The sequence below is a fragment of the Aspergillus vadensis genome (genome assembly GCF_003184925.1).
Source record: "Aspergillus vadensis CBS 113365 unplaced genomic scaffold BO88scaffold_4, whole genome shotgun sequence".
NCBI lineage: Eukaryota > Fungi > Ascomycota > Eurotiomycetes > Eurotiales > Aspergillaceae > Aspergillus > Aspergillus vadensis.
This window is the reverse complement of record NW_020292042.1, coordinates 443,527-468,545: the sequence shown is the minus strand read 5'-3', so window position 1 is coordinate 468,545 and position 25,019 is coordinate 443,527. Positions and strand designations below refer to the sequence as shown.

The 25,019-nt window shown below is 51.8% G+C and overlaps 10 protein-coding genes across 10 annotated transcripts; 5 read left to right on the top strand and 5 right to left on the bottom strand.

The window, feature by feature from the left end:
• Positions 1-181: 181 nt before the first annotated feature.
• Positions 182-2,667, top strand: BO88DRAFT_485585 (C6 transcription factor; the record flags this gene model as incomplete). The annotated part of the gene is made up of 2 exons (XM_025712354.1): positions 182-2,598; positions 2,654-2,667. The coding sequence occupies exons 1-2, from the start codon at positions 345-347 to the stop codon at positions 2,665-2,667; spliced, it is 2,268 nt and encodes a 755-aa protein (XP_025565879.1). The 5' UTR covers positions 182-344.
• Positions 2,668-2,895: 228 nt separating this feature from the next.
• BO88DRAFT_433049 (pantothenate transporter) lies at positions 2,896-4,827 on the bottom strand (the record flags this gene model as incomplete). Its single annotated transcript, XM_025709397.1, has 6 exons — positions 4,520-4,827; positions 4,302-4,459; positions 4,047-4,243; positions 3,827-3,979; positions 3,492-3,771; positions 2,896-3,435 (listed from the first exon to the last, which is right to left on the bottom strand). Exons 1-6 carry the CDS (start codon positions 4,641-4,643, stop codon positions 2,896-2,898), a joined length of 1,452 nt encoding a protein of 483 aa, XP_025565878.1. The 5' UTR covers positions 4,644-4,827.
• Positions 4,828-5,974: 1,147 nt separating this feature from the next.
• Positions 5,975-7,109, bottom strand: BO88DRAFT_205795 (uncharacterized protein). Its single transcript, XM_025701892.1, has 2 exons — positions 6,613-7,109; positions 5,975-6,551 (listed from the first exon to the last, which is right to left on the bottom strand). Exons 1-2 carry the CDS (start codon positions 7,016-7,018, stop codon positions 6,004-6,006), a joined length of 954 nt encoding a protein of 317 aa, XP_025565877.1. The 5' UTR covers positions 7,019-7,109; the 3' UTR covers positions 5,975-6,003.
• A 150-nt stretch (positions 7,110-7,259) lies between these two features.
• BO88DRAFT_441730 (Aldo/keto reductase) lies at positions 7,260-8,314 on the top strand (the record flags this gene model as incomplete). The annotated part of the gene is made up of 2 exons (XM_025709905.1): positions 7,260-7,611; positions 7,678-8,314. Exons 1-2 carry the CDS (start codon positions 7,277-7,279, stop codon positions 8,312-8,314), a joined length of 972 nt encoding a protein of 323 aa, XP_025565876.1. The 5' UTR covers positions 7,260-7,276.
• A 318-nt stretch (positions 8,315-8,632) lies between these two features.
• Positions 8,633-9,584, top strand: BO88DRAFT_402363 (uncharacterized protein). Its single transcript, XM_025706083.1, has one exon. The coding sequence runs from the start codon at positions 8,717-8,719 to the stop codon at positions 9,527-9,529; it is 813 nt and encodes a 270-aa protein (XP_025565875.1). The 5' UTR covers positions 8,633-8,716; the 3' UTR covers positions 9,530-9,584.
• A 511-nt stretch (positions 9,585-10,095) lies between these two features.
• BO88DRAFT_333522 (NRPS-like enzyme) lies at positions 10,096-13,889 on the top strand (the record flags this gene model as incomplete). The annotated part of the gene is made up of 2 exons (XM_025702769.1): positions 10,096-10,326; positions 10,389-13,889. 2 exons carry the CDS (start codon positions 10,096-10,098, stop codon positions 13,887-13,889), a joined length of 3,732 nt encoding a protein of 1,243 aa, XP_025565874.1.
• A 164-nt stretch (positions 13,890-14,053) lies between these two features.
• Positions 14,054-14,878, bottom strand: BO88DRAFT_450693 (alpha/beta hydrolase; the record flags this gene model as incomplete). The annotated part of the gene is made up of 2 exons (XM_025710587.1): positions 14,054-14,407; positions 14,468-14,878. The coding sequence occupies 2 exons, from the start codon at positions 14,876-14,878 to the stop codon at positions 14,054-14,056; spliced, it is 765 nt and encodes a 254-aa protein (XP_025565873.1).
• A 988-nt stretch (positions 14,879-15,866) lies between these two features.
• On the bottom strand, positions 15,867-16,796 carry BO88DRAFT_412201 (copper acquisition factor BIM1-like domain-containing protein; the record flags this gene model as incomplete). Its single annotated transcript, XM_025708078.1, has 3 exons — positions 15,867-16,411; positions 16,461-16,532; positions 16,598-16,796. The coding sequence occupies 3 exons, from the start codon at positions 16,794-16,796 to the stop codon at positions 15,867-15,869; spliced, it is 816 nt and encodes a 271-aa protein (XP_025565872.1).
• Positions 16,797-18,527: 1,731 nt separating this feature from the next.
• Positions 18,528-19,252, top strand: BO88DRAFT_412200 (uncharacterized protein; the record flags this gene model as incomplete). Its single annotated transcript, XM_025708077.1, has 3 exons — positions 18,528-18,672; positions 18,767-19,026; positions 19,091-19,252. 3 exons carry the CDS (start codon positions 18,528-18,530, stop codon positions 19,250-19,252), a joined length of 567 nt encoding a protein of 188 aa, XP_025565871.1.
• Positions 19,253-19,653: 401 nt separating this feature from the next.
• Positions 19,654-21,613, bottom strand: BO88DRAFT_402362 (tannase). The gene has a single exon (XM_025706082.1). The coding sequence runs from the start codon at positions 21,492-21,494 to the stop codon at positions 19,785-19,787; it is 1,710 nt and encodes a 569-aa protein (XP_025565870.1). The 5' UTR covers positions 21,495-21,613; the 3' UTR covers positions 19,654-19,784.
• Between the last annotated feature and the right edge of the window lie 3,406 nt (positions 21,614-25,019).

The following is a 25,019-nucleotide window of genomic DNA, read 5'->3' as shown; positions in this document are numbered from 1 at the left end:
TGATATAGGCTGTTCATAGACACCGTTTCCCCAAATAACTACACCATTTGGCTTGCATTACTCGGGATGAGTCAGCTGCCAGTCAGCTGAGAGCGGAAAATGGCGGCGGAAAAAGGAAACCAGCGACGGATTTGATCGGAAAACCGGGTTTTCCTCCCAGTAATAGCCGGTCAGTCTACCTGGACCATCCTGGACCATCCTGGATCATCCTACAGGCCAAGCAGATGAGCTGCAGCATCCGACTATCCGATTCGAAGGAGCATATGTGCGGGTTCTGAGATTGACTATCTACTTATGTCCGCTCGTTAAAGCTGTGTGCGGAGCTTCTCCAACAGCAAGCGGAAATGACGGCCAGCGAGGAGGCATCCTCCCCCGCCACGCGCGCGAGGAAGATCCGAAAGGTGACCCGCGCCTGCGATGCCTGCAAGGCCAAAAAGAAGGCTTGTACGGGAAATATCCCCTGTGGTCCCTGCTCCCGCCGTCACTTGGCGTGCACCTACGACTCCGCCTACAATCGGGGTGTGGCGCTCAGCCCTCCTCCCTCATCATCGCGTCCCAAGAACCATCGCCCTCTGCGGGAGCACGGCAGCTCACGCAGCAATCCAGATCAGGCTCCAGGTGTGATCCAGCCCCTGCAGTCTCCCTCTGTCCTTCGCTCCGTTACCGAGCATTCCCAGCCAGGCCTGCAGAGCAGCCCTGCATCGGGGCCAGGTACACTCCCCGAGACTTCTATCCTCGATGCATCTGTTCGACGAGGCTCAGTAGACGGGACCGGTCAGTACTGGGGTCCGAGCTCAGCACATTCATTTCTGGGCAGGGTCGTGGAGGACTTGCATGCCAGTCCCTCCAAGACTATTGCCCCGGCACAGGATCTCGATGCCTCAGCAACCGTTTCCATCTTCTCCTACGGTGATCGTGTAGTTCCCGAGGTTCAGTTATCAGATTTTGTCTGGCCAAGCCAGGCCAAAGCCAAAAGCTTGATCCGCCGATATTTCGAGTTTGCAGCACCAACATATCGCGTGCTTCATCAACCTACGCTTCACACCCTGGTCCAGCGCTTGTACCAGGAGAATTCAGAGGGCAACCGGATCGGCAGCCAGCTCGATGTAGCATCCCAAGCCGTCTTGCTCTTACTCTTGAGTACTGCAGCCATGTTCCGCGTTGATGAGGACGGTCGAATGAGAGATGCCGACGAGGATGGCTGGCGCAACAGCGAGCTTTACTACACGCAGGCAGAGCATCTGCTGTCGCTCGAGACGGGTGCCCCTACTCTAGCCTCGGTGCAAGCTCGTTTTTTGATGGTGCTTTATCTGCTGAGCTCCTCTCGAGCCCAGAAGGCGTGGTTCGTGTTTGGCACAACAGTCCAGCTGATGATGGCCCTTGGGTTGCACAATCGATGGGCGAGGAGGCACCATGAGGAAGAGGAGGATCTGGTGAAGCAGGAGTGTCAACGGCGCCTTGTATGGTGCTCTTACACTCTGGACAAGTATCTCAGTGTGATCCTTGGTCGACCGCGACTGTGGCATGATGAAGACTTGGACGAAGATCTTCCCACGCGCGTCAATGACGAAGACCTAACAACGCGGGAAAGGAGGCTGTCGAGACATGACTGTGTGATGGATGCGCCAGTCTTTCATGCGACTTTGGCACAAATTCTCACCCAGGCGGCCAAGGAACCTTACGTTCTCTCGGGCCTCTCCGATCGGACGGAGGTTGAGATTATTCGAGGCCTGTGTGGCAAGGTCGCGAAATGGCAAGCGGAACTGCCTCCTTTTCTCTCAGGGATCATCCAACCCAGTACTTTGGTTCCGGTGTTTCGGCGCCAGTTGACAGTTCTGCAGCTGGCTCGTCATCATGCATTGATGTTCATCACGCGGCCTCTCCTATTATTGGATTATGGGCAAATGTGGCCTGAACACCGAAGCAGTTACCGATACCATCTGCATCTTTGTCTTACCGCAGCGCGAGAAGCCATAGAATTGATACTTAGCTTCGTGCGTGAGGATGAATTGTTCCCAGCATTTTGGTACTCACAGTATATTGCATTCAATGCTTTATCAATCATCTATCTATACCTGATCCAGGTCAGACGCAACCGTCTGCCTTCTGCTGGTCTCGACTGTGTCCGGAGCCCGGAACACACTTTGCATGCAGATTTGGATGAACCCACGCTCTACAGACTGTCCGAGACGGCAGTGACACACCTCGCCGACGCAACAGCTCGCAACGCCCCTTCTTGGAAATACAGTGTCATCTTGCAGGGTTTGCGACACGAGCTGGCCCGCCTCGTCTCCCCAATAGACACTGGCGACGCTCAACCTACCGAGCCGAATGAGCTATCTCATCCAGTTTCCGAACGGAGCCCTCGTTTGACCGAACACAGAGGTGAGATGGGTCGCCGTGAGCAGCAGGCAGAAGGCACCGCGGTGAGGGATTATGACCCTGACCCTAATATGTTGCCGACTATATTCTCTGGACTGGACCCCGCTATTGATCCAGGGCTGCTCGATCCCAGGACACAGTCCCTCTTGGACACTTTCATCATGGGCGAAAACGTGGTGCTCGATTTCTGGCCACAGCTAGAAAGCCTGCCTATCTGTAAGCATTCTTCTCGTAGTCGATAAGAACGCCTAGTAGGTGCTAATTAACCCAGCATACCCCGGCTGATGCGGAATTTGAATGTGACTGGGACGCGAAAACCCCAATTAGTAGATCTATTCACATATTTACTGGTAATCCGACCGGATTGTTGCTTTTGCACCATATATCTAGGTAGGGTGTCTACGATATAGCTACAACGGACCGGCTTGCCCAGTCAGTAATCTTGGGAAGTCTCGCAAGTTGGTAAGTTTCCATTTATTCCACCCCGGCACTCAGCACTTGCTCAGCGACCAATTACCAGATATACTTATAACGAATTTGCCCGTCCTCCTCCTCTGCCTTTCGTGCCTTCACATTGAGTGTATGGAGATACAATGCCAACAGCCCAGTCAAGACGATTCCGGCAGCAGCAAACGCTGAAAGGGTGATACCACCAGGCCGGTACTGTGGAGAGTCGGATGTGGGAAAGAAGTACGAGCCGTATATATTGGACGAGTTACCGAAGAGGTTGACCAACGCGTACACAATGGCCCGCTTGGTGCGTGTCCGGGGGATCGTACTGGCAATCCACGCTTGAACGACGTTGAAAGCGGAATATGAACCAGCGCACATTAAGAACATGCCGATGTACCTGACTGCAGTGGCTCGAGACGATATGACCATGACGTTTCCCACGATGTCTATGATTAAAGGCCACGCGATAAGAACTGCGCGCTGGCTCGTTCGGTTCGCAATGAAGGAATTACCAAGAGCGGTGATGAAGCCAAAGACGTACACCGGAGCCGTGATCAGCAGCGTGATGATGTTGCTAAACCCCAGTGTTTTGACGATGGTCTAATAGTACATAAGTCAGAACCACAGTAGCCGAAAACATAAAGATTGGTACTTACAGGAAAGAAGTAGGTCCAGCTTTGAGATGTGAGCTGGCAAACCTGGATCAGGATCAACATCCACGCCTTGGGATCTAACAATGCATCCCGCAAGCCCTCGCGAATGGAACCATTCTCATCGACCTCATCATTTGCGGCGCGGGCGAGACGCCATTCGGAAAAGCGCTGCTCCTGTTCCGATAGCCATTTTCGCTGCCCGGAACGAGGAAAGTCTGGGAGAAGCGCGACAGCGAGAAGGCCGGCCACCATTGTACCAGCCCCTTCGATTATAAATAGCCATCTGTCCGCGCATTAATTAGCTATACGCTCTCACAGTATGCCAGGCGATCACATACCTCCAGCCTTCCAGCCCGCCTTTGCCATTTAGTCCACTCATGACGCCCGCGGCAAACATGCTGCCAAATCCATTGGCGATGGTGTTACCACAATACACCACGGCTACCCGCACCGCAATTTCGGACGGTTTGTACCAGGAACTTATCAGCAACCTGGTGGGATCGCTCGTTAAAGTTCGTTCAGAGACAAGATCATTCGGATTTGGTAATGGGTACTTACAAAGCCCCGGGAAAGAATGGTGACTCGGCGAAGCCGAGGAATATGCGCACGCATATAATGCCGGCGTAACCATGTACCGCAGCCATACAGATCGAAATTCCTCCCCAGATGAATATGGCTGCTGGGATGTAGCGGGAGGGTTTCAAACGGGTCAACAGAATGTTACTCGGCACTTGGCCTACCAGGTAGCCGACAAACTGTGCACCGACAATTTTTAGCACTGGTTAACGTCTCAGGGTGGGGCACTTGACCTACCATGATGGCTACCGCAGTTTGGTATTGCGTGTCCGAGAGGCCCAGGTCTTCCTGTAGCCCTCCCAGACGGGCATTGGCGATGTTGGAACGGTCCAAGATATTGAAAATAAATAGTAGGAACAACGAAGAAATCAGATGCAAATCGATCTTGCGCACCACTGCCGGCAGTCAGCATCATACGATTGCACCAGTAGTACGAAACCAGTGTATAGTCTTACGGCGCTTCTCCAGGGCCTGTTCTTCTTCCGGGGTCAAGCCCTCGAACGATTCGTCCACCAAGTCCAATGGCTTCCCAGTGGACTCGACATGGCGAGATGATGCTTTGTTGTCAATTTCCGCCATGCTGTCAGTTGATGTAGGTATGTACCGCCGGGGCTACGACAGCCGATATCGGAACAGTACTAAGGGCCAAGGCCACAAGGGATTGCTAAGAACGGATACTGAGTCAGTCCTGTGGCTGGGCAAATTTATACGGAAAGGAGAAGAGTAGAAAGAAGCAAGATTTCATCTTCTTCGAGAATCAGAGTGTCATTCGTTTTATATTGCTACCGGCTGCTGTTGGGCTGCTGTACCCCAGATGCCATGACCCTATTCCCCATCTGTCAGTGCGGGGTCCCCACGAGCGGGAAAGGAGCGGATATCCCCCGGTCTGGGGTTAGCGACTGGCACTGGCACGGCCAGACCAGACTTGTTCCGGGTTCTCGTATAGGTATCAAACATCAGACCAGCGCTGAATCTACCCCAGACCCGGGTGGGGTGCCTGTAAACTTCCCCAGATCTGTTTCATATGCTTCGATCATGCTAAATACCGTGTCAGTGCTTAGACAGAGGATGTCCAGAATTATCAACTTTTGCATCTCCATCTAAACATATCTCCATTCAGCATTCGATATGCATCCAAGTGCCAAATTTCTCGATCAAAGGCTACTGTTCTACCATTGTATACTCGGGTTGTTGCTTTTCGCGCATCCGTTTTCACCCTAGCGGTCGCTAACTTAACTCGCTCGCCACCCGATTGGACCGCGACATGGAATCCAAAACTCTCCATGATATTGACACTACTCTATCTCCATGTCTTTCCGACATTTCCGATTCATATCCGCGTCCTGAAGCTACGAGATCACCTTGGGACAAAAAACCCATTCCGACAGTGTCAGGTGGATGGTACGTTTGTATGTCAGTAGCCTATCCCATACCCTCCACTTGTGTCATGTGTGAGGACATTATTGACAAAGTTGAGTTCGGGTGTCATGACCCAAATCGCTGACTCCGTAATAGAGCTTGGGTTGATTTGGCGTAGCTATATCCTGGAACTGTAATTAAAACCATTATTTGTGGGTAAGGTATTTGCAGATCCCAATCTAAGACATCATGGAGATGTAATCATTACTACAGCTATGAATTTAAATGTATTCTGGTTGGATATTCCGTCTATTGGAAGGTATTCATGGTACTATTGCTTGGTGGGTGCGCCTCAGGGCAGCCTTCCGCAACCGTCCTTCATGTTCATCAACCTCCCACCGCGTTTGTTGGCATGATGTCGTACAGACATACCATGAAAACCTGGGTGACGAGTAGTCTAGGCTGCGGTGTGTTACCGCCAGGCCAGCTGGTTATAGAATCATTAATCAGCGCTACAAGATAGCAACGCCATTTGGCGGGCTAGCCACTCCTCCGGGAACCTAGTCGACGAAGCTGATTGTCAGTCATTGGAAATGAACAAATCACCGTTGGCAACATAACTCGCCTTCAATGGAACGCTGGTGAAAAAGAATGACCAGCGCTGCCTCTTTCGACACTCCTCGCTCAGCTGCTCCAAATCGAACATTTCCCCGATCGGAAGCCCCCAACCGGCCAGCAGCCACTCATGTAACCAGTACTTGAAGTCCTGGCACGGCCAGGCCTCAAAGCTTGGGGTGTCACTAGCGACAGCAGCGAATTCCTTCTCCCAGAGCCACCGAAGTGTGGCCTCTGACGACTCGATCCCGATCGCTGGGGGCGTGGGGATGTTGGTCATCGCAGAGATTTCATCTTGAGATAGTTGGGCATACCCCCGTCCCCAGCCCGCTCGGATGAACAAGATATCACCGGGCCTCAGCTCTGTGCCCTGGGCCTTGGCGACTTCCTCCAGGACGGCGACTGCGATTGACTGGGTCGTAAAAGGCTTCACAGGGACATGGTTGGCCTCTGCCCAAGCGACATAATCTAACAAGACTCCCCGTCCGATGATGCCACCGGTTTCCACCCATGCTGCAAGAACGATCAGAACAAATTCATCAGTGATTTCTTGTTTTCGGGTGGAAATACGCACCGTGAATCCCATTAACTTTTGTAGTCAAAATGTCGTCGAGGGTGCGGCCGTTGAAATACAGTCTCTGTTCCTGGTAGCCGAAATGCCGCAGACCGTCCCACTGCGAGCTGGACTGGGTGTTGAAGTGCAGGATGTCATCATTGACAGATGTGGGGGCTATGTTGGAGATGGTCTGGGCAAATGGAACCCGATTGAAGGCGGGCGTGGTAATACGATCCAGTGGCCAGTCGGTGGAAATGCGAACCCCATCGCGGATTTCGCTGGCGGCGGCACGCGTTCGATCGGGGGTGAGAAGATTCAACATACCACACTGGTCGTTGGGTCCAAATAATCCCCATGCATTACCGGGCGGACCCGTCTTGTCCAGCGGCAAGTCATCAAAGGCGGGCTTCTTGCTGAACGGCATTGTGTTGCGGCTATTCTTTCGACTGAGAGAGAGTTTGGCGGGGTAGAAACGAAGTGTGGATCATGAGAATGGAGTCAATTGTCATCTAGTTGAATCTAGCGATCATCTTCTCCGAACTCTTGGTTTATCCGCCGTTGGGCTGTCGGATTTCCGACCCCACTCGTGTTGTGCTGCTTGACTATATGAATCACCACCACCGTTCTAGCTTAATGTTCGTCTCCTTCTCAAAGACAGAGAGAAAAAGAAGTCTTGCCTACCATGTCCCTACCCTCGCACTTCACCCTCAACACCGGCGCCAAAATCCCTGCTGTGGGATTTGGTACCTGGCAGGCCAAGCCCCTCGAGGTAGAAAACGCCGTCGAAGTGGCCCTTAAGGAGGGTTACCGCCACATTGATTGCGCCGCCATCTATCGCAACGAGACCGAAGTCGGCAATGGCATTCGCAAGTCCGGAGTGCCCCGTGAAGAGATCTTCATTACTGGCAAGCTGTGGAACACCAAGCACGCCCCGGAGGACGTGGAGCCAGCACTCGACAAGACCCTCCAAGACCTAGGCCTCGCCTACCTGGATCTCTATCTCATGCACTGGCCCTGGTAAGTAACTGTCTACTCATCGTTCGGGATCGTCTGGTGGAGACTAAGCATTGACCTCTTGTACAGCGCCTTCAAGAGTGGCGACAAATGGTTTCCCCTCAACGACGATGGAGTGTTCGACTTGGCCGACATCGACTACAGCACCACCTATCGCGCAATGGAGAAATTGCTAGCAACGGGCAAGGTACGCGCCATTGGCGTGTCCAACTTCAATATCCGTCGCTTGGAGGAGCTGCTTGGCCAAGTCTCCGTCGTGCCCGCCGTCAACCAGATCGAAGCCCATCCCTACCTGCAACAGCCGGATCTGCTTCAATACTGCCAGAGCAAAGGTATTCTCATCGAAGCCTACTCTCCGCTGGGCAACAACCAGACTGGGGAGCCGCGCACGGTCGATGACCCGTTGGTGCACCGCGTGGCGGGCGAGCTTAGCTTGGACCCCGGACCACTGCTGGCCAGCTGGGGCGTGCAGCGTGGCACCGTCGTGCTATCCAAGAGTGTCACCCCGGCTCGCATTGCAGCTAACTTGCGAGTCCGGGCGTTGCCGGAGGGGGCCTTTGCACAGTTGAACTCGCTGGAACGCCACAAACGCTTCAATTTTCCGGGCCATTGGGGGTACGACATTTTTGAGGAGGTCGGTGAGGAGGCGGTACGCCAGACTGCGCTGGCTGCGGGTCCTAGTAACAAGGTTAAGTTTACTGTATAGCCGATCGCAATGTATTTTAGAATAATAGAATTGAGTGGTTTGGGCAACTTTGAAAAGCCGGATGCAATCGGGCCACGCACGCGTCAGCACCTTAAACAGCCGGCCAGATCTCTGGAAGTGGTTGGCCTGAGCGCGCCCATCTTAAGTGACTGGCTAACGGTGCCAACCCCAGATTTTAGTCCTGCGTTGAATGGGGCTGTGTGGCCGCTCAGGCGAATGATCCGGGGTTCAACGTTAGGCGATCCATGGATCGTAAGTCAGACGAGGTCAAGGTAGCCGAGCGCCCGGAACATCCTCATCCCCCCGACTTCGTTCCTATGTCGATCAGCACATGGCATATATCCTTCAGGGGGAATCGCTTTTCAGAATGTGCCTGGATGACGGTGTTGCTCCCCAGGGAAGATGGCCAATTACTCGGCCCCCGTTGAGGGCATCGCCGGGGGTTATACCGGCAACAGCCTGGCTATCCAGGCGGTGTTAGCCAGCTTATTAGCATGTGCTCTGTACAGCTCCATCGAACTTATTATTCTGGTATTTCTCACATTTCACGTCTATGGGGGCCTGTACTTCTGGAGTCTACTCGTCTCAACCGGGCTCGGCATCATCCCGCAAGCGATCGGACTGCTGCTGAAGTACTTCCAGCTGGCGCCGCTATGGATTCCAGTGACGCTATCAACATTCGGCTGGGCTATTATGGTGACCGGACAATCTGTGGTGCTCTATTCGCGACTTCATCTGATCTTGTCGAATCAAAAGGTCCTCCGCTTCGTTCTCTACATGATCATCATCGACGCCATCATCCTGCAGATTCCGCAGATCATCCTGTCCTATGGTGCCGTCTACGGCGGGGCGGGGTTCGCATATGTCTATAACATCTGGGCCAAGGTGCAGCTCACGGGGTTCTTCGTGCAGGAGATGATCATCTCGACGATCTTCATCGTGCAGACGTTCCGGCTGCTCTATCTCTACCCGCATCGGAGCAAGCGGAGGACAAATATCATGGAGCAGCTACTGGCTATCAACACAGCGATTATCTTGATGGATATCTCGCTGTTAGCGCTGGAGTATTTGGACTTGTTTATCTTGCAGACCTCGTTGAAGACATTTTTCTATACCGTCAAGTTGAAGCTGGAGTTTGCGGTGTTGTCGCGGCTGGTTTCGTTTGTACATTATGATCCGGAGCTAGAATCTTCGACATTTACTGGCAGTAATTAGAGAACCAATATTTCTTATTACATGGGTTTCTCCTGGTTTGAGCGTTATTACTGAGCCTTCTACCTTGGCATAGGTTGTTACTAGTAGGAATGGCTCGAGTCACAGCCGGTGATGTAACTATCACATGGAGTCTGTAGGTACCCTTCCATCAAGAAGAGCATTTCCGCCAAACATAATCCGATGCATCGAATAATCGATGAAGAAAGCGTATCCATAGCGCAAATGATAAGAAGAGCAGGGCTTCCGGTGCCTCTAGTTCTTTCCTTCCCCGCACGAGGCTTTTCCGCCGGTGGAGAAAAACATGGCGGAAAAGGGCGGGGATGAAGGCGGAAATGCGGCATGGAGGGCATCTGCATCATCTCCATTCCATCTTCCAATCAGCAGTCTAGTCAATACCCGTAGACTAATCCGGAGATGCGGAGTCCAGACACACGAGCAGGTTGCGATAGGTCTTGCTTGTGAATGGCATTTCATAAACTTCAAGAAATCCCCCATGCTACTTGGGATTCTCCTCAACATCCATCATCTCACTCTTCCTCCCTCCCCTACGCCACTGTGCGTTCAAGATGGCATCCGTGGCAGTCTCTCCCATTCCTTCGTCGCTCGCCTCCCCAAATAGACTGAGTGCATCGTCACCCGCAACGTCGGTAGACGAGCTGGAGGCGGAATCTGCGGAAGAAACCATTCACACAATCAACCACCTCATACAGGCTCGAGCCAAAGGTCCTCATGGAAACGAGCCTATTGTCGCTTACCCATTGTCGGGTACCGAGTACATATACTATACTCCCAAGCAGGTGAACATGCATTCGCATCTATTTCTGGACCCATAAGGGATACTGACTACTTCTGCCACCAGTTGAACACCTTCGTCGAAGCCGCATCGGTACACTATGCAAAGGTCATCCCACAGCGACGGTCTTCAGACGATCCCGTACAGGTTGTAGGATTGCTGGGTCCCTCCGACTTTGAGTACATGATCAAATTGCTGGCTATCTCCCGTCTCGGTCACACAGTGCTCTTGCTATCGACGCGCATTGCCGAAGATGCCTATGTCAGTCTGATCGAAAGCACCAAGGCTGCCTTCCTCATCACATATCCCAGCTTCCAGGCGGTTGGGGAGAGGGTGGCGTCGCGGACGGCCATCGTACAGCAACCGGTATTGACGAGTGAGAACTACAATTCCCCCGGAGCAGACACCCTATCCTTGCCGCCAGCGCAGTTGAATGGCAGCATAGAGGCAAAGCATATCTGCTGGATTATCCACTCGAGTGGCTCCACTGGCCATCCGAAGCCCATCTATCAGACGCACTCCGGAGCCTTGAAGAACTACGCCAACAACTTCGGCCTCCGGGGATTCATCACCCTGCCGCTATTTCACGCGCACGGTATCAGCTGTCTCTTCCGGGCCATGCACTCGCAGAAATTGATTTACCTCTACAATGCGAATTTGCCGCTGACGGCCCCGCATCTACTGGCAACTCTCAAGGACCACCAGGAAATCGAGATCCTGTATGCAGTACCTTATGCACTGAAGCTATTGTCCGAATCCGACGAGGGCCTGCACATGATGGCCCGTCTGGAGCTGGTCATGTTTGGAGGTTCGTCCTGCCCGAAACCCATTGGAGATAAGCTGGTGCAGAACGGAGTGCGTCTGGTCTCTCATTATGGAACCACGGAGACCGGTCAACTGATGACTTCTTTCCGCGAGAGGGATGATTTGGACTGGGACTATGTTCGCCCAGGTCCATCTCTGCTGCCCTACCTCCGCTGGGAGGAACAAATGTCGGGCATTTATGAGCTGTGCGTCCTGGAAGGCTGGCCCTCCAAGGTCGCCAGCAACCGGCCCGACAACTCATATGCAACGAAGGATCTCTTCGAGAAGCACCCGACTAAGCCCAACGCGTGGCGCTACTATGCCCGCTTGGATGACACTCTGGTTCTGGAGAATGGCGAGAAGGCAAACCCACTCATCATCGAGGGGGTGGCGCGCAACGACCCCAACGTTGCCGAAGCGATCGCCTTTGGGGCCAACAAGCCGCGTCTCGGATTATTTCTCATCCCAGCAACCAGTAGCCGGTGCCAGACAGATGACCAGCTAATTGAGGCTGTCTTTCCAGCCATCGAGCGCTGCAATGCGGAATTGCCGGCTTATGCCTACCTCTCGCGCGATATGATCCATGTGTTGCCCGCGGATGCGCCTTATCGCAAGACGGATAAGGGCACTGTCATTCGTGCTGCCTTTTATCGTGATTATCAGGAACAAATTGACCAGATCTACGACGCGGAGGATGCCAGCGGTGACCAAGTGCTTGAGGGGGGCGAGCTGGAAGCATTCCTCTGTGAGGAGCTACTGGAGGTCGCACCAGGTATTGATCCCTCTACCTTGGGTGCGACAACCGACATCTTCAGTCTGGGAGTGGATAGTCTGCAGTCGATCCGTTTGCGTACAACACTTCTCCGGACTCTAGACATTGGAGGCCACAAACTCTCCCAGAACTTTGTTTTCGAGCACCCTTCGGTGCAGGCCATGGCAGACGAGTTAACACGCCTGCGACTGGGACAGGCGCCGAAAGAGCAGCGACCGGTCGAAGAGCGGATGGCTGATCTCATTGAAAAGTATGGCAACCAATTCAAGCGTCATATTGCAGTGCCTCGCGAAGAGACTGGTGAGCATGTCGTCGTGACAGGTGCTACTGGATCTCTGGGTGCCCATATTGTTGCCCAGTTGGCCCAGATAGATCATGTCAAGACCATCTACTGCCTGGTCCGCGCAGAATCCCGCGAAGCAGCTTTCCGTCGTGTTCGTCAATCACTGCGTGCTCGTGGCCTGTCGTCTGTTCTGTCACCAGCTACCGAGCACAAGATTATCTCTCTACCCGCTGACCTCGCCAATCCAGTACGTTTAGGCTTGGACGAAGGCGTATATAACAGACTGGTGCAGTCTGTAACGGCGGTGATGCACTGCGCCTGGTCAGTTAACTTCAACTGGGCGCTGGAAAGCTTCGAGTCCAGCTGCATCGCTGGTACCCGCCATCTTCTCAACCTCTGCTTGGATGTTCATGGACCTCAACCAGCCCGGTTTGCCTTCTGCTCGTCGGTAAGTACCGTCGCTCGGACGCCAGGCAATTGGGTACCTGAAGCGCTGCCCGACAGTCTAGCCTGTGCCCAGGGGATGGGATACGCGCAGTCCAAGCTGGTGACAGAGCACATTGTGAACCGCGCTGCTAATCAAGCAGGAATGACCGCCAGGGTGTTGCGTGTGGGCCAGATCATCGCCGACAGTGTTCACGGGATCTGGAACGCTACCGAGGCCATTCCTATGATGTTCCAAACAGCTGAAACCATCCACGCCCTGCCGCAGCTCGATGATCTCCTCTCCTGGACGCCTGTGGATGTTGTGGCGACCAGTGTGATCGACCTGACCCTGGCATCCAGGGCAGGCGAAGTGGTCAATCTGACCAACCCACTGTTGAGCCACTGGACAAGAGACTTGCTTCCTCTACTCCGACAAGCTGGGCTAGAGTTTGAGGAGCTCCCTCGACGTGAATGGCTGCAGCGGTTGCACGAGTCTAACCAGGATCCCAATGTCAACCCGCCCATCAAGCTGCTGGAATTTTTCACCAGCAAGTACGACCATGACAAGCCTAGTCGTGTGCTGCTGTACGATACCAAGCAGGCCGTAGCTGCTGCGCCTGCTCTGCGCGAGGCTGGCGGACTCACCCCCGAGTTGGTCAGCCGGTTCGTCCAATACTTCCGCACTCACTGCTGGTCCACGTCTACGGGCGCAATTACCACCACAGCACTAGCACGCGAAATCATCTTCCTCACCGGACCATGCGGATGCGGCAAAAGCACTGCTGCGCAAGCACTGGCACACCGATTCGAGATCCCGGTGATCGAAGGCGACAACCTGCATTCGCCGGCCGCGCGGGAGAAGATGGCTAATGGGATTCCGTTGGAGGATCGCGACCGGTGGGACTGGTTGGCGCATATCCGAGGGGCAGTGATGGATCGACTGCAGCAAAGCACTGCGCCGGCTGTTGCTGTAACCTGCTCCGCACTGCGTACTGTCTACCGTGATGAGCTGCGACGGCTGTCTCAGCTGTTGGACTTCCCTGTTACAGTCACCTTTCTGCTCCTGTCTGTTGACGACCGGGAGACATTGAAGGAGCGTATGGTTGCACGTCTTGCTAAGGAAGATCATTATATGCGCTCAACAATGGTGGATTCCCAGCTGGATATCTTGGAGGAGCCAACGCTGTCGGAGGGTGATGTGCTTATTGTGGATGCGGGTCAGGATAAGGCGCAGATGTTGCACCAGGTGGAGGAAACTGTACGTGGTTTGTTGAAGGCGTAGATTTTATTATACTTTATATTGACTCTAGACCTTGGACAACATCAGTTGGCGTGTTGGTTGGTTTCATGTCCGGTTGTTTTCGTTTTTTTGTTATTTTGTACGCCTCTACACCGATCATTGCTAGAGAGAATTATTAGTGACAGAATTTGACCCTGGCGTCTAGTTCAACGTTGAAACTCCTTCACACACTCATCCATCAACCGAATCGTCTCCCCAATCCGATCAATAAATGGAGCACAGTGACTGCTATCAATCTCCTTAACAATCCACTGTTGCTGAGTCGCAGCCATCATGCCATACTGTGCTTCTTTCGGAACGGCAGGATCGCCCGTGGTGACGATAAAAGCCAAGCGTCCTTGGAATGCTTCCTCCGCCCATGCAGGAGCCGGCTGGGGAGAGGTGAAAGCCAGTGTTGAATGAGGTTTGACCTTCTCATTGAGGTTTTCGAGTAGGGCCGGATCAACATCTCCCGCAAAGTTGGCGACGGCGTCAGCGGGAACGTTAAGGTTGGCAGTGGGCTGTAATGGCATTAGTCATTGTGTATCTTCCCTGAGAAGACAGTCTTTGGAAGAACTCACCTTGTCCAGCAGAATCCACGGGGGAAGATTGCCGCCTTGCAGTCCTGCACAGCTGACTCCCTCCGGCACCAAGAAGGCCGCGATGAACACCATCCCAATCACGCCGCCGCGCTTGCCCTGTTGCACTCGCAGTGACTTGGCCAACCCGAGTGCGGCAGCTGCACCGGGCATTCCGGCATACGAGTGCATCATCAGGAAGATATCTTTACCCTCATCTTCGACCAATCTGTGCAGTGTATTCCTGATCACATCCGTGTCGGTCTTGCAGTCTGCGACGGTAGGATCAGCCGGATCAATGGATGGGTAATCTGCATAGTGAACGGGATAGCCAGCATCAGAGCAGGCATCGAGGAAAGGCTGGTACAATTCGCGGGTGATCCAAGCACCGGGGATGAAGACAAGGGTTGCCATTGTGAAAAGGGCTGGGATACTTTGGCAGGAGGCGATAATTGAGCGATGGACTATGAAGGAGGGAGCGATTGGCTTTGGATGTAATTTATATATGGCACAGTTACTTAAACCTGGAGCCCTGGTAAAAGTCATCCGAGAAGCTGGTCACGCAGCCTTGCGATGGCGAAGGAAGTGGTTAGTGCTGACATGTCCCCAAACCTTTCCCATTCCAGCTAGACTTATTGAACTGACCAGCTGGCGATCCCACCATCCGCCAACTTTCTTTGTTTCCTTTCAACTGGCTGGTTCGAGGCCTTGGAATCCATGAAGTTGACTACTTTTCTTATTGGGTGTTTGGTGGCTACCAGCATCTCTAGCGCGATGTCAGATCCCGAGTCCCGGGCATTTGTGATTTCCAACCAACAGCAAGGAAGAAGCTGATAGATTGGGTGCGAGGCAACCAACAATCATAGATGTGACTACATCTTCATTAGTAGTACTTGGGAAGAATTACTCTATATTTTCTTTGTTCCTTGACTCACTCGCCATATAATGGATTTGGCAGCTAAAAGAAGTCTGGTATAATTGTCTAAGTTATTGAATTCAAGTAAGGTTATCTCTTACGCTGATCGTGTAGATCATACTGCAGCTACCCGACCTGTCGTAACTATACCTACCTAAAGTAGTAGATAGTGGTTGCTGCGAAAAGGTATGACTACTGCCGGCGACATGTTGCGGGCTGCTACATCTCTCAACCCACCTATGCGGCTTAAAGACAGATGCTCCAGGTGGACGGTCCACGTCCTCGCACTACCTTTGGTGATAGGCTGATACAGCTAACAATTGATATTTATGCACAGCAATAATTGTACAAAGTATCATTCATTGTCTCTCATATCTATGAGATACCCCATAACCCCTCGAGCCGCTCATTATGACAACGGCTAGGAAGTTGTCCTTCTCATTATATACACAATCCCTATCGTTTCATCATAATTTTACTGACACTCTATGCCTGCTGCTGTTGGCGACCAGCCGTCGAAGCCGACCACGTTTTCTGCACCGGGTTCATCATGTTCATGGCGACTTCATGTTCGCGTTGCACCCTCTTCTGCCAGTACCGACCGAGGATAAATGCTGCTGCACCTATCAGCGCAGCACCAGCCACTGTTCCGACCACAATTCCTGCAATGTCCCCTCCAGACAGTCCGTTCGAGCCTCCCGAGCTGCTGCTGCTGGAACTGCTAGCTGATGTGGTTGACGAGGACGACGACGACGAAGACGAGCTGCTCGTGTCGGCCTCTGAGACATTGAAGCATGGGATGTCGGTGGTGAACGAGCTATACGGTACGTAGGTAATATCAGCACATGCATAGTAAGTCTCGTTACCGTCATTGTCGAAATCGGAGATATATTTCAGTTGAAGAGTAGCGTTGGACCCAGAAGTGATGTTGGACGGTGGGTTGGGCACTGAATAACATTCGTGACCAGGCTCGACGTCGGGAAAGCGGCTGCCAGCCACAACAGTGCTGAAATCGGCATTCTTGGTTGGGTCTAATGTATGTTAAAGATGTTCTAAAATTGGCGAACCCGGGGAACTTACCATTGTCAAAGGAGATAGCAAGGTTGACGGAGTATGATTCGTCCTGAAGGACTATAGAAACGGCACCGTTTGCTGGCGAAGGAAAGTGGCGTTAGTCAATACGTAAGACGAACATACTATGACAGAACACTGCTCACTGAGAGGAAATTCGGTTCGGTTTGTAACGCCCGCTGATGAACCGCAGGGGGCTGTGGTGTCCCAGGTGGCTCCCCAGGCTCTGTCCGGCGGCCACAGAAATGCCGCAGCACCCATATCGGTGGCTTCAGCAGCATACACGCCTGAAACCATGAGGCTAGCTGCTGCTAGCAAGCTAGTGAACATGTTCATGGAAGGCATTCTGTTACCGGGAAGATAAGTGGATTCCGATAAAGGGGTTTTTCAGGCACTGATGGCTTCCTCTGGAGATTGAAGATGGATCGGAGTGGATTGAAAAGAGAAATTCGAAGGATGATCCGTTCGTTGCATCTCTTATATAACAGACATCGTGCCCAAAAGCTCGCTGTTTCGTCGGTTCAATCACCATGGAATTGCACCAATCCATTACTGATCGGGGTCATGGAGGCGGCCATCTCCAATGGAAAAAGTTCGGGAATGCCAATGGCATGTGATGGGCATCCACTCTCTTCTGGAGCATGTCACCATGCATTCGGTTCCAAATTCCGCCGTTAGGCGAGCTGTTCTGACAGAGTCGGGCTTCCAGTCGTGGCAATCCACTAACGGTAAGTTAGGTTATCAATCAGTAAGAACTAGTCTGGTTCTGGAAAGGAATGAATGGCACTAATCACAGATTCCCCTCCTTTGCGGTCACGATGCATCTGAATCACCCGTGAATTGACAGTCGGAAAGGGCAGCTCCCGGCATCGGATCATATCAGATCGATAAGGGCTCCACCGCGGCCCAATTGGACACTCCGTCAGCTTGCTCCAGGTTGGAAGAGCAAACCTCTAGGAGCCCGTTACTCCTCGATATTCCCTTTTGAAAAAAGAAAACGGTTCAACTACATCGTACGTATTCCAGCAGACCCCCAGGGTCAACGATGGGCAATAGGTACCAAGGGAACAGTGGGCCGTGGGCCCGCTCCCTGAAAAGGGTACCCGGTGGGCCCCGAGCACTGGAGGGTCCCGAATCGCGCAAATATGCCTGCATCCTGATGGCAGAATCTGTCTGGACGCTGTTTTCTTCCTGCCAAGACGTTGGCCTGTTCGCCATGACACATGGAATTGTGGACCGAGTTCCTTCCTTGTACATTATCTCCGAGCACCCATGCCAGCTAACGACGGATCCTTGGCGTTCCAAAATTTTCTTCCCTGAGTGGGTATCCTGGGACCGGGACGACTGGAAGTATGTGGTTTAGCTCAATTCATGGTCTATTAGGGTTTATAAGTATTTTCATCGGGGTCCACACTCATTAGAATGACAAGCTTCGACCAAAGGCGTACTTGAATAATTTACCCGGGCTGACCAGCTCCACCAGAAATTCCCTACCTTGACTGGCATACCGAGCCGAATGAGATGAACGTCCGAAAATCGGACTCTCATATGTCCTGCTTGTAGACCCTATGATGTAACCTCGCGACATACTACTAAAAGCCCTACACCGTTCAGACAGCTGACTGGTCCGGAAACCAGTGTACACTTGCGGGATTAATCTATTAGAGTCCAGGCGAGCGCCACCCTTAGCTCCTCCTTATTGTACTGCAGATTCCGTCTGCACTGCACTGTAAGGAAGTCACCAGACCAGGAACCCGCCTGAACCCGAGTAATATCTACTAGTCTATAAACATTGTGGAATGGAAATTCATGGGTCCCAAAAGGTATGGCGGGACATGATCCGGTGGCCTGACAACTTTCTCATGGTTACCGGCGTCAGTGCAAAAATGGATCGAAATATTACTGGGTTTACTAGCTTACAGGATAGAGGTCGGTGCAGCCCACGGAGTCATTGGAGCATATAACCGTGCCGATCCCACTGAGCACACCTATTCTACATCACAAGCTCATTGGACGTGAAGCATCTCTCTTCTCTCTATCACGTTATCCGATACAGGCACGGCTGCAGATCTAGAGATGCAGTCACTTCTTTTCATACTCGCTGCTGTTGCAGCTCTTGTCACCCCCGGCTTTCCATGGAGCTTCCCTGGCACATTTCCTATAGTGAGGAGGGAATCGATCGAACCTGGCAGTCCGTTGTATGAGTGCCATGCCAATTGCGGTACGTGGGGTGCAGCACCAATTGATTTGTTCTTTCATGGAATGTCTCGATCACATTCATGATGCCTTTATACCTTTACCATGTCCATTCTCAGTCCCACCGCTACATGCAGCTAACTCGAGAAATGTTGCAGGTGGCGTCATTCTCATCTCCCAAGACAGCGATGATTACTGTTCCAATTCAACCTACAAGTCCGAGCTCAGTGCTTGCCTGAAGTGTGCTTTGACATACAACATCTGGCAGTACTACGGCGACGACGTAAAGTCTGCAGCCGAGGCTTGCGGGGACAGCGCCACTCCCAGTGCCTCTTCCGCCACCGGGGCTGCAGCCACTGCGACAGCTGCTTCTAATAGTGTATGTTATTCTATCAAGTGTCCGGTAACACACTCAGATATAACTAACGGGGCCTTATTTGCAGTCTGCTACAAACACTGGGAATATGGCAACCATCACTTCCACGGCTACACGAAGCAGCTCTGCTTCATCAGCAACGTCTACTTCCGGTGCTACTACTTTGCTCGGTTCCAACGCATTAGTGTTGGTGTTAGCTGCTGCGGCCGGAGTAGGGGCTTTGATGTAGAAATTCTTTTGGAGAATAAAGGATTGGATTCTAGTCCTTGGGGGTGAGTGTGGGGACTTGATACAAAGGGGCTGGAGTCCGAGTAATGAATATGGATCACCATAGAAATCTCTCTGCGTAGTATAACATCCTGAGAATGATACTTAAAGCAAATAGACTTACATCGCCTCCTGATAACGGCACGATTCTCCGTGGCTCAAGGTTGGTAGGAAGGGGACTATGGCCAAAAATAAGGCAATAATAAATTTATCATCAATGGTCGACAGATGAACAATGTACTTCACTAAGCACTTTATGGCCGAAAATATGTTTTGTTTTCTGATCAGTATTACGTCTTTATATGGCTATTCACAGATTCAATTGGAGGTACGCTAGTGGTAGTAAGTGATACGCTCAATGAAAGTGATGCATCGCAAATGGCCCAGGGAAGCTACGTAGATCCTAAGTACACGCATAATAAAATGGCACTAATGTAATATACATGAATAGATATTATGCTTCAATATTGCGATGCGCAGCCCTGTTTGGCTGTTTAGTAAAGGGGTACCTTGTAGGCGTCGAAGGTGTAATCCCAGGTGTCAAGAGAGGCCTGGTCGTAGACACAGTTGAACTTGGTGCCGTTCTCGGTCCAGAGAGGACGAAGGGGCCAGGAGCAAAGCTGGGCGTTCTGGCCCTCCCACTCACCCGCCAGGTGGGTGGCGTTGAGGGTGTGAGGAACGATACCCTTCTCAACCCAGTTGATCATGACAGCCAGGTTGGTCTGAGGGAAGGGGCCATTGGCCTGGACATCGTTGGTTGAGCAGTGAGAGGCACCCGGGACCAGGAACAGGCGGTACCAGTCACCCATAGCAGCGACACTGGCGTTGTAAGACATGTCCGGGTACATGATATTGCGGACGGAGTTGTAAAAGTGGACCGAAGAGCCAGTAGGAATAGACTGATCAGATTCACCGTGGAAAGTGATGATCTTACCACCCGCCTTCTCAAACTCAGTCAGATCGGGCCAGGTAGTCTGCATGACGTCCTCGTAGCGCTTCCAGCCCAACTCCATCCAGTCACGGAGGGTGTCGTAGGTGACATTGTCGAGGGTAGACAGGTTGTCGGCATCGCGGAGCTCTAAGAACTTTGCAATCCACTCACCACCGGTAGAGGCAATGCTCAGTTCATACTCGCCAGTCTCGGAGTTGTAAGAGGTCTCGGCGTCACTGAAGGAGGCAGTAGGCTGGTAGGAGATGTAGGCACGGCGGCCCTTGGAGTCATGCAGACCCTTGAGGATTTCAGCAGCCACGGCAGCACCCTTGGCAGAGACGGTGCCGTTGATGGCGGGGTCAGTGCCACGCTTGCCGAAACCAAGACCAATTCCGCTGCTGGAGCTGGCAGCGCAATGGTAGGGAAGGCCAATGGTGGAGTTGATGTTAAAGTGGAGCTGGCAGAGATCGGTACGGGCAACAACACCATCGACCTTGCCATCGAGAGAATCACAAGCGTCGATGGTGGCATTGACGATCTTCTCCAGTTCACATGGAGGGGGGTAGTATCCGAGGGTCTTCTCAACAACGTTGGAGTAAAGATGGTTGGCCTGCTGCTGGCCGTAGCGAATGGCAGGGGCACCAGGGATGACACCGTCATAGACGCCAGGGTACTTCTGAACCTGACTCCAGCCTTCACGACCACCCTCGGAGCAACCCTGGTAGTAGGTGTAAAGCTTCTCGTCTCCCATGCTATAGAAATTTTTAGTGAACTCCTTGCCGACGATGGTCAGCTCGCCGATACCGTGGTATCCCATGGAGTAGAGGGCCTCGTAGTTGATCGTCCCATTGGCCAGGAGGAAGGCAGTGTCCAATTCGCCGCCGAAACCGCCGTCGGTGGTACCGGCAACAGCACCATACATGACACCACCGGGCAGATAGCTGGAGCCGCCGCTGATCATGTACGCCATGCCACCTGTGGCCAGGAAGCGGTTCTCGAAGCTCTCGGGGGCGGGAAGCCAGTACTGCAATTTCACGGTGTCACCGCGACCATTATGGGTGTAGTTGAACGTGACGCCGCAGTAATCGTAGGTGGCATCGGGGAAGAAAACCTGGCCGCTGGTAGAGGCGTTGTAGACGGGGGAGGCGGTTACAGAGGAAGGAATCATGGTGAGTCCGTACACAGAGGTAGGCAGGGCAGCCTTGACGTTGGCAGTGGTACAGACATCAGCCAGAGAAGCTGCATGGGCAGCAGTGGCGGTCAAACCCGCCATCATCGCAGCACGACGCATAATGGGCTTGCAGCAAATGAGAGATGGAATTATGGTGCAAATGATATCAAGGCAGATATAGAATTAAGTAACCTGGTTAAAGAGGGTAGGGGAAAGAGTGGATGAACGATTGATGTCTTCTGGGCAATAGATGTGGTCGGAGGGAGCCTGGGTCTTATATGTCCAGCATCTAACCATGACAAGCTCTCTCTTGGTCTGCCGTGTAAAAGAAATCATCGTTGTGGCGGAACAAGGCGAAAAGCTGGTCAGGAGACGCTCCCAGTGGATGCGGGTGACACTGGAATTCGAACGCCTCCCTCTCCCGGCCCCGGGTAGTGGTTGATACAAGAACGCGTGTCCAACGGGCCACTGAGAAAGTTAGTATGGTAACCTAATGGATAGTTTCTACAATATAGACAGATCGGTTGAAAGCTCCGAGTTGGAACACGCTAGAACGCATCTTGGTAGATTCGTCACAACGGGAGGCTGGGTGGGTCCAGGGCACCATTGTCTGCAGAAATACTCGGAATGATGCTGGAACCATTCCGAGCACCAGTTGATGATCTCTTGTAGGTTACTTCCACATCATTGTTCTCATCACTCCTGTTCAGGCGGTCTATAGTTTGTTCCCAACCCAATGTAGGTGTACCTGCACTTGGACCAGGCAAAATCCTTGTGGAAATATGAAGCCCCTAGTGATAGAACATAGCAGCAGACCTGCTGCCGGGACTTTGGCAGCAAAATATGGATGCTTCTCCGTGAGCAGGTTCCGGATTTCCGTCAATTTCCGCAGCGGCTGGTATTGGGCAGGGTACCATGGCTAGTCGCGGTCTTGAGGTTAAATCTTGAAAGATCAGAATTTGAAGAATGTACGTCTACTGCAGGGTCTTCTCGACTCCATTGCCACGAGCATGTGTCAGTAAGCCTTCTTATTCACTAAGCGCAGCATCCGTTGCACAAGGAGCATCTTAACTGGTTTTCTACATAATCTTTTATGGCACTACACTGTTACTCATGTTGGCGCCTGGAGAGCAGACATTGTTTTCAGGGTCCAAGTTAGGCAGGGTTCGTTGTCACCCTGTGCCGTCAAAAACTTTATCCGCCCTGTACGTAAAAGATTGTCGATCATGAAACCATCCACCACGCTCTCCTATATCTTGGGGCAATCAGAACATCCCTTAATTATACCTTATTTGACCGCGTGACGTATCGGGCATAGTAATTTTCTGTTCAAGTCCAGGCACCAGCTTCTGGGCCTGAGAGGCAGGCTGTTGGGTCAGCTTGTGAATGAGCTGGAGTATGCTTAATTGAAAGTGGAACCTCTTTATCGGCGAATATTCGGGGATTTATTCTTCAAAAGAGGTCTCTATAGGCTTTTTGGTACGGGATCTTGCGTGGCGACCCCGTATCTTGGTGGGACTTGGTATTTTTTTATGCGGACCAGGAAAGAAGGCTAAACGGGTATTAAAAACTCTATCGTGTAATCCACCTTTGCAGAGCAATATGGAGGTGGTGCTATCTATAGGACGTAGTTCGTCTGCGCCACTGACCAACTTATGCAGGTACGCAATGCTAGAAGATCGCTCTAGACGCTACAGCACAACTTAAGTAGTCAATACGCTGGTCTCGATCATTTAGCCTATCACGTTCAATTGTGGCTTTACTAGCGTCAACCTTGGTTGGTATCTAACGCATGGGTGTGTTCTGGTTGCTACGTGGGTAGAAGGATATCAATTGAATTGGTTTTAGAGGTACTACCGTCTTTGGAATCATGGAGTGTAGCAGAGCGTCTTAGCAGGGTCATTGTACCGATATACATATGAGAGACAATTTCATGGCAGTTCAGGTGACCTTTGACAAATAAACGCTTACTTGATACACCAATATGCCTAGATGCTCGCGGTTCCCGCTTTGATTACGGCTTCTCTATCGCAAAATCATACTTCTTCTGCGTGCTGGGTAGAGAATTCCAATCTTAGTCAAATTCTGTAGTAAACTTCTCTGCCCCGCTGCCAAAGTATGAAACCTCTTCTCCATGTGGGCTGTTTAGCTACAGTCTGGCTGCATATTACCAGCGCTTAACATAATCCGTGACGAAGGCCAACTTTTCAGCGCTTACCCTGAGTCCATCATACATTATTTCTTCCACGGAACTACATGTCATGAATAATCAGAATCCGTGAATCAAGTGTACGTCAGCTCAGCAATTCCCTCATGGGGTTGACGGCAGGAGAGATACTGATGGGTTCAGGCAGCAGGATTTCTACTAACAAAAAGAACTCAACAGAACGCAGTGGGACTCCATAGAAGAGGGCGCTGTATATCTTCGCGGTGATAAGGTCGTCACTGCTCCATTTGGCGTTACCGTTGACGATCACGTTTTAGGGCGTCAATAGGCAGGCACACCTGGGGATAGAGTAGTATAGCTGTGGGCCCGGAATTGAACTTAGTATCTGGTTGATTACTAGTGCGATGCGATCTTTTCTAGAAAGGCAGGGTGGTCCACCAGAGCAGACTCTTGGCTGCACGATGGGGTGGAATTTTACGTCAGCCACTGATACGGAGCCAATGGAATATCTCTGGTGATGATAATCCCTCAATCTGGAGCTTGCTGAGCCTGCACACTAGGCTGCCATTACAAAAAATTGTCTGACTGGGAGAAACATTTTAGTTGAAACGCATGGTTCTCACGCCGGTCCCCGACAAAATCCGCCCACTCGGCAGATTACGGCCATCCTTTCACCCGTAGAAGGGGCTAGTACTATGTTCAGCCCTTCAAGATATCATAAGGTAGTCTTCCACTTCTCTCTTCAGCTACCTTTCTCATTCCATTTTCTTCTATTGCTTAATAACACTTTCTACCCTCCTATAGAAATGGCAGTTTACAAACTTCCATCCACCCCTTCAGAGACCCTTTAACTCATTACAATGATTAAACTTTATTAATTATAGACATATAGCGCTTTTTGATATGTAGTGGACGGCGCGTTGGTATATCCAGCTTTGTTACTAATAAATTCTCCATTTGTGTGCAATGCCCGCTATGTAGTTGTACGCGGGACAGACGGGTGTAGGGCAGGTCATACACCATCAGAATGGGCCGGAGACGCGCACAAGACGTGGTTACATAGGAAACTATGACCACTGTGCTGTGAGTACATGATTGACAGATTTAGCCTCGTTTTAGTGATCTCGCCTCCTGAAACTATGCTAAATATCAACTCCAATTCCCCATGCTTGTGGAATCAATCATGCGCCTGTTCATTGCTAGTCCATTTCTATACTACATACATTCACCTTTTATAAATCAGACCTTTCTAGAGATCTCTCTCTATTTAGCTAGGGTTCATCTTCTTCTAGCAGTGAGACATGCGGTTACTCCAGCAACGAATAAGGGTTGGTGCAGTCTAATCAAAATGCCCCGCACATCTTTTAGGTTTCCCCGCGGTTCCCGGAGCCCAAGCGTCCATTAACATAAACTTTCTTCCACACAACCATCGCCATATACCCATCAGCCTCCTTCTACTT

Coding starts and splice junctions, on each gene's coding strand:
- BO88DRAFT_402362 (XM_025706082.1), bottom strand. CDS start 21,494: ATGGCGGGTTTGACCGCCACTGCTGCCCATGCAGCTTCTCTGGCTGAT.
- BO88DRAFT_402363 (XM_025706083.1), top strand. CDS start 8,717: ATGGCCAATTACTCGGCCCCCGTTGAGGGCATCGCCGGGGGTTATACC.
- BO88DRAFT_205795 (XM_025701892.1), bottom strand. CDS start 7,018: ATGCCGTTCAGCAAGAAGCCCGCCTTTGATGACTTGCCGCTGGACAAG. Junction 6,552..6,612: donor AAAAGTTAATGGGATTCACG/GTGCGTATTTCC, acceptor TCGTTCTTGCAG/CATGGGTGGAAACCGGTGGC.